The sequence below is a fragment of the Lactuca saligna genome, chromosome 7, assembly GCF_052625555.1.
Source record: "Lactuca saligna cultivar CGN05327 chromosome 7, ASM5262555v1, whole genome shotgun sequence".
Classification (NCBI taxonomy): Eukaryota; Viridiplantae; Streptophyta; class Magnoliopsida; order Asterales; family Asteraceae; genus Lactuca; species Lactuca saligna.
This window is the reverse complement of record NC_136423.1, coordinates 31,721,633-31,729,360: the sequence shown is the minus strand read 5'-3', so window position 1 is coordinate 31,729,360 and position 7,728 is coordinate 31,721,633. Positions and strand designations below refer to the sequence as shown.

The following is a 7,728-nucleotide window of genomic DNA, read 5'->3' as shown; positions in this document are numbered from 1 at the left end:
TGCTATGGACAAAACAAAACAAATGTTATATTGCGTTTGACATACATTGAACTCAAAACATATATCCATTCTACTCTCGTCAACAAAACAATACTCTGTTTCCTCACCAAAAAAAACTCAACCCTTCCATTCTACAACATATCAATGCATATAACTTACAAAAACGTTTCAAAATCGTATAAAAAAACACAGGCTACACAAAATTACCTTCACGCCCCTGCTCCATTACTTAATTGTAACGTCATCCTTATATTCATAGCCGCCAATTCCGCAGCCAAATACCTAAAAACATACGGCATAGCAACCGTCTCCATCCCTTTACTTGTCTTGCAATTAACACATATAACTTTCTTCGGTACCCTGCCAGGTGGCAGCCCAGCAATCTCCCTCATCGCCTTTTTCTGATGCTGAATCAGCGATGTTGTCAGAATACTCCCACAAATCGAACACACATCAGCAATATGATGATCAGAACTGGTGTGAAGCCTATCATGTAACAAATAAGCCGCTCCATGTGCAAGAAGAGAATCCCTTTCCATTTCACCAAACCGAATCCCACCTCCTTTCTTCCTCCCCTTTATCGGTTGCCTCGTAACCTGGTCAACCGTTCCTGTTGACCTAACCTGAAACACACACATGTGAGAAACAAGGTTTTTAATCTAGCAAATGTCAGAATCGGAATTGGGGATTCCATTCCATTACCTGAAACTTGTCGGAAACCATATGCCGGAGCCGTTGGTAATAAACCGGACCGATGAAAATCTCGCAAGTCAATTCTGTCCCGTAAACTCCACTATACAAAACTTCTGTACCGTAAAAATTAAACCCGCGTGCAGTCAACATTGACCCGAGTTCATTAACGAGAGAGTCTTCTTCATTTTCTAGGGTTCCATCTGGTTTTTTAACTGAGCTAGAAAATGGTGTTGCATCTACAAATTTTCCATGTAAAGAGCCTCCTTTTGCAGCTATGGATTCTAGAAGCATTGCAATTGTCATTCTAGAAGGAAACGCGTGAGGATTTATGATTAAATCGGGTTGCATTCCCGTAACTCCTGAAAATGGCATATCGATATCGGGCCATAATTGTGAGCATACACCTTTTTGACCGTGTCTACTGCTGAATTTATCGCCAATTACGGGGTTTCTGCCACGTCTTAATCGTATGTTTGCCTGTTTGATTATATGATTTTGATAATTAATGAACTTATTTTTAAGAAAATAAATGAGTAAATTGAATTACCTTTTGTAATTGTTTTTTGTTTTTGACATCGATTGCAACGTAATCGACTGTTACAGGTTCTGAGCCTTTTAACTTTTGGTTGAATGAAGTGCTTGTGACTTCGTTGTACATGCTGTAATATGGTTCGCCTGGTTTTATTTTCTGAAAGTTGGTAGGGTGGTTGACTAGTCAACATTCTATAGAGAAAATATATTAGAGAAAAAAGTAGAGATTCAAATAGAAGAAGAAGAACCTGGCCAACGAATGGGAGTCCATCTGAATCGATGAATGAATGTGATTTTTTATCTAAATTGCTTCTTCTGAATACTCTATTGGCACGATTGGATTTGTTCTTCTCATCAGCCAAATCAATAGATTCAGTCTGTATTATGTAAACAGTATACATCAATCATATTAGCACAAAATCAAAATTAGCAACATCGATATCTATATATAGAGCATAGAGATGGGATTTATTTACCTGATAAATGTGTCCATGAGCAAACCCACGATCAACAGACGATTTATTTAAAACCATAGCATCTTCCATATCGTATCTGATGCATGATAATGATGATATGAAAAACACTCACACCATGAAAAAAGATAATTAAAATATTTTTTAAAAGAAAACAATTACCCTGAATAAGCCAACACTGCCACAATTGCATTTGTTCCTAATGGAGAGTCATCAATCCTATACTTTTCATATGTAGCAGTGCGAACAATCGGAGCTTGAGGAGTCTGCAATAACCAATTTTATATAAAAATAATCCTTTTTTTTTTTTTTTTTTTTTATATAAAACTGTTAAAAGAGAAAGAGAAACCTGAAGGTGATAAAGCTTTTGATCTGCACGACAATTGATTCCTTGTGAAGAGAACCCCATTGTTTGTTTTGCCATCTGCAAGTATAAATCCAAGATTTCAAAATCTTTTTAACCACTAAAACAAGAATCCATCAAAAAGTTATTATTTTTTTTAAAAAACAAATAAATAAAGACCTGACACTGGTACATATTTCTTGGACTCTGATTATGATCAGACCAAGGGGTAAGATTGCCAACAACACTAAGTATTCCAGTTGGATGAATTTCTTCATGAGTAGCAGGAAACTCCTTTAATCTTCCACCATTTCCTCCATCTGGACACTCTATCTCCATATACACCTACCAACAAACACACAATATTTTCATTTTCTTAAAAACAAACATTTCTTCTGTTTCTTGATCACGTACATATAATTATATATTTACCTGTTCAAAGGGACCAATCAGTTCAATGTTATTCTTTTTTTCCTCTGGAAACTTCTGCTTAACAGGGCGTATAAATCTTGAAGGACTTGTAAACAGATAAAGACCAGGGAATGCACCCCCCATGCTAATAGGTACATACCCCACCTCCAGATCTTCAGGGATCTGTTTTTAATTATATAAATTTTTTAAATTGATTAAAAAAAGGTAAAAGAAAGAATTATAGAAAGATGCAAACCGCTGAAGCTGCTGATAGTTTTAATTTTCGTAAATGGTTGACAGCTTTTTCAACTCTATCAGTGGGAATAGCACCAACAACACGCCCATCAAGTAGAACATGAAGAATTTCAGGAGGACCAGCTTTGACAAGTTTGGGAATTGCAGGGGTCATACCCGCTCCAACCAGAACACTTAGGATAGATTTGTTTATTTTTGAGAAATCTCTGATTATTCCTTCTGAGTCATAATACGAGGTGATACCTATAAAGAGAACAACATCTATTAGCATCAAGAATATAATACATTTACAAATAGGAATACATTTCATTTATTTCTTTACACTTTTTAAATTCTAGATATAAAAAACAAAACATCAAAAAACGTGTGAACTTACGACATGATGCAGTCAAATGATTCAGCAGTCCACATGGAGAGCCATCTGGCGTGTGAACAGGGCATACAAAACCCCATGACCTGTAAATAAGGAAGAAAAGAATATATACATAATATAAAGAAAATAAAAAAGATATAGATTTAGATTTAAATTTAAATTACATACTCTGGCAACAATTTACGCACACTTGTAGTACGAAGTCCTGCAAGAGATGAGCCTCTATGAACAGCTCTAAAATGTGACAAAAAACGGAGGAAATTCAGCCTTTCTGCTTGAACTGTCATACCAGCTTTCTATAAAACAAATGTGATTACCCAAAGTTATATTTTTTTAACAATTTATACAAAAGATTTATTAAATAAATGAATACCTCTTTCAGATCAAGAGTCGACTGTGTAACCAATCTTCCAGTCTTCAGCATATTTTCAACAGCTGAACCGACTTGTTTTGCAGGATTCTTATCCAATGCCTTCTTCACATCAGCTACTGAAATAATTAAAACCAAAAAATAAAAACAATGATTTAGATCAACAATCTTTTAACATCTAGAGTTTGAGTAAAGTTATAGAGTGACATGGAATGGAACATACAGCTTCCAAACTCAAAGTTTTTCTTTGTGTTATCAGCTTCATCTTGAAGTAGTTTTTTAGCTTTTAGCAGCCATTCCTGGAGCTTTTCCTGAAAATGAGCAGGAAAAGATTGTCTACTCTTTCCATATTTTCAAAATGTATATATGCTTAAATAAATGTAGTTGATTTTTACCTTAACATATATTGTAACCAAGTGACCTGGTAGAAGAACTTCCTGAGTTTGCAATGAATCAGGGTTGTCTGGTATAGAGGTCTGATCAATAAAAGAGAAAAGCTTCTGCACCATGAAGCTGAAAAAAAAAAAAAAACATATGTCAGAACTTTCAAAGCCAAGAAATTCAAAACTCTTACCATATAAAGTGAATAATCTATAAAATGAGATTGAGATTGGCTCACATTAGCAGATTAAATTTATCATGATTGTTATCAAGATGAACCAATATGAATTCTCTTAGAACAGCATCAGCAACCTACAAAACGAAAGAAGTTTTTTTAAAAAAGGTTAAAAAAGAGAAAGTAAGATTGCAAAACTGATAAAAGATGTAAAGATTTATTTGTATACACTTACAGCAGAGTGACTTTCGTTTTCCATACCATCCATAAAAGGTTTGAAATACTCTCCTGAATAAAGATGAGAAAAGAAGAATGGAGTTTATTTAGTTGACTTTGAGTTGACTATTAAGTAATAATAGTAAAAAAAAAAGGGTGATAACAGATTATAATTAATTACCAATATACTGCAAGCATTGGATGCGAGTAAATAAATTCAAGTCTCTAACTTCATTAAGAATAATCTTTGCCCTTTCACTCAAAATCTGAGTTCCAACACAACCCATTGCCTTCTCATACTTTTCATTGTAGACAGATGTCAAACTCATAAAAATTTCATGATCAGTAGTATCAATAAGTGCCTATTGAAATTTAACAAGATAACACATGTGTTACATACAAATCATGTCAAAAGAGCAAGATATTGGATAAATATGTACATTAAAGTACCTTCAAAACAAGACCTATGGGTAACAAGTTTTCCCTCCCTCGTATCCTACAAATGTTACAAAAACAGTCGGCTGTAATTATTTATAGTAAGCAAAAACTTTTACTACAATATAAATTATTAATTACCTAAATCCAACCCTTGCACTCCCATTGCTAATATAATATAAGTTGAGAGTCACAGCTGATTGGTCTTCTCTAACACATCTGAGAAGGTAACAGAAAGATCAAATCAACAACTATATTCTAAACCTAGAAAAAGAATGGAGAAACTTAGAAGAAGTTTCTCTTGTGTTCTAAAAAATAATAACCTTATCACCACAGCTTTATCAGTGAACCCTTCTCTTCGGTTTTTAAATGCGCTTCTGACCATACTAGTCGGCTGCAAATATGGACATTGAAGATTAAAAAAAGTGGTCAATAAAAAAGTCAAAGAAGTGGGGAGCAAATATCTATGCAATGTTGCAATTCTTATTTTGGTTGAGATCATTATCAATTCTTTTAAAGATTGTAATAACTTCTGTAGAGTATACAAATCAACTTACATAGTTTCTTTTTGGCACAACTAATAGCCTGACAACTCTTTCAAGTCCATTTAATACAAAGTACCTACATAAGAAATAAGAATTAAAGAACTGAAGTCCCTGTATATGACTTAAAAAAAAATAGTAAACCATAAAAATTACTCACCCTCCCATTTCTGATGGTTCTTCATTACAAGACACCAGTTTTTGAGGGTCAGCATCTTTAAGATGACAAAGTTTTGACTGCAAAAAGGTTCTTGAAATGATGAGTAATAACAAGAAACAATGAAGGGACATTGTTTACATTCAACATAACAGGTAAATAGATGTCCAGAATTAAATTTTTTTGTGACAAAGAGTCTCTTATACCAAAATAAAATAAAGATCAATGAAGAGACATTGCTTACCTTTAACATAACAGGTAACTGTCCAAAGTTAAATTTTTCTCTTATAACAGCTCCACCAGGTCCATCGCCATATTTGAAGCAAACATCTACCAAAAATTTACCAGTATAGGAAATCTTGGCCTGTCTACACTGTAGTATGAACATACAGATAATCCAATAAGTTTATGTATTTTTTCCTGTTAAGGGAAGGAGAGGGTAAAATTGTCTATTGCTGTGTATTTTTACCTCAAATGGATAGAGAGATTCCCGAACTGTCCGAGAAAGGCGCTCCTTTTGGGGAGGATATAGCTCGGGTTTTTCAAACCAGAGTATGATGTGGGTCAAGAACAAAACAAAAATGACCAAAAAAATTGTATAAAAGGTAACAGATTCCAGCATATTCAAGAGTTTCTCTTCTTTTTTACAAGAAGAATGAATTCATGGTCTTACAGTTAATAAGAAGCCAATTGGATTCTAAAACGCGAACACAAAAACCAATTTATTCATCAGAGCAGTAGAGCAGATTTAAAGACTAAAACTTTCTAGTTTAATAAGCTAACAAAACCTGCAAACGAATAAGTTCCAAATTCCATTCCAGAAACCAATTTTTTTAAGTGATGAGAAAAAAAAAAAAAGGTATACTAAACCCTGTTACAATAAAATTATATTTCAATGAAAAAACTTTAAGAAAACAAGTAAAAGGATATTTCTTAGCTTCAGCTGGGTGTTGGAATCCACGACTTCGATGGGTTTGATGTTCATGAGTGCCTTCTCTAGACCATATTCGATGAAGTGGTCGAATGAATGAATATGGTGGCTGAAAAGCTCCCTTAACGGTTCATAGTCGGGATTGTTGGGTAGGTGCGGCGTCATTCTATGCCTCCCTGAGACCCTTGCTGCTGCTTCAGATTTCATGGTCCTTACTCCTTAGTCCTCGTTATTCAACTGATGATACTGCAAATGCTTTACGGTGGGGAGGAAGAAGGGTTCTGTGTTTAGGGTTTTAAGAAGAAGTTTAGTTGGTTGTAGATTTTGAACGTTTGGACGCTTTGTTCGTTTTTTAACATATTTTGGCACAAAAGTTTAGTATATTGGCGTTTTAGGTCCCTTAAGTCGAATACATTCTATGCCAACTCATTTTTTATTGATGATACTGTAAATTTGGTCTATATGGTTTGAAAAAATTATGGATAGGATCTAAATTGGTTTATATGGTTTGAAAATAAATTATGAAGAGGATCCAAAAAGTTTTCTATTTGTAAGGAAAGTTTAAAATCAAGAATTTTCTTTTGTTTTGATCCATTTTGGTCATTACTAAACTTGAATAAGAATTTTACCATTTTCATTTCTTTTTTGTATTTTTTTCATATTATCCTAAATACTTTTGTAACATCCAGAATCTAGAAGGTCATTTATGAAAATAAATTCCCTTTTTAGGGGCCAACTCATCGAGTTTATGGCATAAACTCGACATGTTGGAAGCTTTTAGGGCGCATGTTTTTAAGGACCAACTCGTCGAGTTGGTGAAGGGAATTCGACAAGTTGGACACTGTTTGAGAAATCCTAATTTTTGGGTTTTGCACCCTATTTAAACACATTAAGTTCCAGGTGGTGGCCTCATTCCCAACCTCCATGGCCCCTAACCATAATCTCGAAACCCTAGAGCCTCCTTGAGTGTTATGAGCTCATTGTGGGTGTGTTTTGGTGTGTTGGAAGCTCATTGAAGGGAAGAAAGTTTTGGTGCAAGGTGGTTGTTCAAGTAGGAGCTTTCAGATCTTGATTCTTTGTTCCATTTCCAACACATTTTAGGTATAAAGTTCTAACCTTGCTTGATATTTGCTTAGATATCTTCTTTGGTTCAATTGTATGCTTTTAGACATGGATGGGTGATTGTTGGGGAAGTAGAAGTTCCAATTGTTTATTCTTTCAGACCAATGATGTTCATGAGTTCTTTTGGCATAAAGGTGTCAACTTTATGGTCTTAAGGGCTTCATGCATCTATTAAGCTCTTCTTTTGGTCTCTTATGAGCTTTTGAGCCTCCCTTAGCCATGCATGAGTGTAGTCGTTGACTTTGACTTTTGACTTATGTCTTTAACCAAGTTTGTCCCAAGGGTGTTTGTGGTAACCTGATTTGTACTTAAGGAAAATA

At 34.4% G+C, this 7,728-nt stretch overlaps 1 protein-coding gene across 1 annotated transcript; it reads right to left on the bottom strand.

The window, feature by feature from the left end:
* Positions 1–6,601, bottom strand: NRPA2 (nuclear RNA polymerase A2). The gene is made up of 26 exons (XM_078963758.1): positions 6,286–6,601; positions 5,825–5,907; positions 5,600–5,728; positions 5,359–5,435; positions 5,214–5,277; positions 4,980–5,050; positions 4,798–4,875; positions 4,672–4,717; positions 4,403–4,583; positions 4,241–4,293; positions 4,069–4,142; positions 3,845–3,962; positions 3,673–3,760; positions 3,453–3,568; positions 3,248–3,375; positions 3,083–3,162; positions 2,708–2,949; positions 2,473–2,634; positions 2,221–2,385; positions 2,047–2,121; positions 1,860–1,963; positions 1,701–1,776; positions 1,473–1,601; positions 1,241–1,381; positions 703–1,170; positions 1–623 (listed from the first exon to the last, which is right to left on the bottom strand). The coding sequence occupies exons 1-26, from the start codon at positions 6,491–6,493 to the stop codon at positions 210–212; spliced, it is 3,570 nt and encodes a 1,189-aa protein (XP_078819884.1). The 5' UTR covers positions 6,494–6,601; the 3' UTR covers positions 1–209.
* Between the last annotated feature and the right edge of the window lie 1,127 nt (positions 6,602–7,728).

Excerpts from the sequence above, each read along its gene's own strand:
- NRPA2 (XM_078963758.1), bottom strand. The coding sequence starts at position 6,493 with ATGAAATCTGAAGCAGCAGCAAGGGTCTCAGGGAGGCATAGAATGACG. Across the intron at positions 5,278-5,358 it reads GAACCATCAGAAATGGGAGG|GTACTTTGTATTAAATGGAC; the intron begins GTGAGTAATTTT and ends TTTCTTATGTAG. Across the intron at positions 1,382-1,472 it reads GACTCCCATTCGTTGGCCAG|AAAATAAAACCAGGCGAACC; the intron begins GTTCTTCTTCTT and ends ACCAACTTTCAG.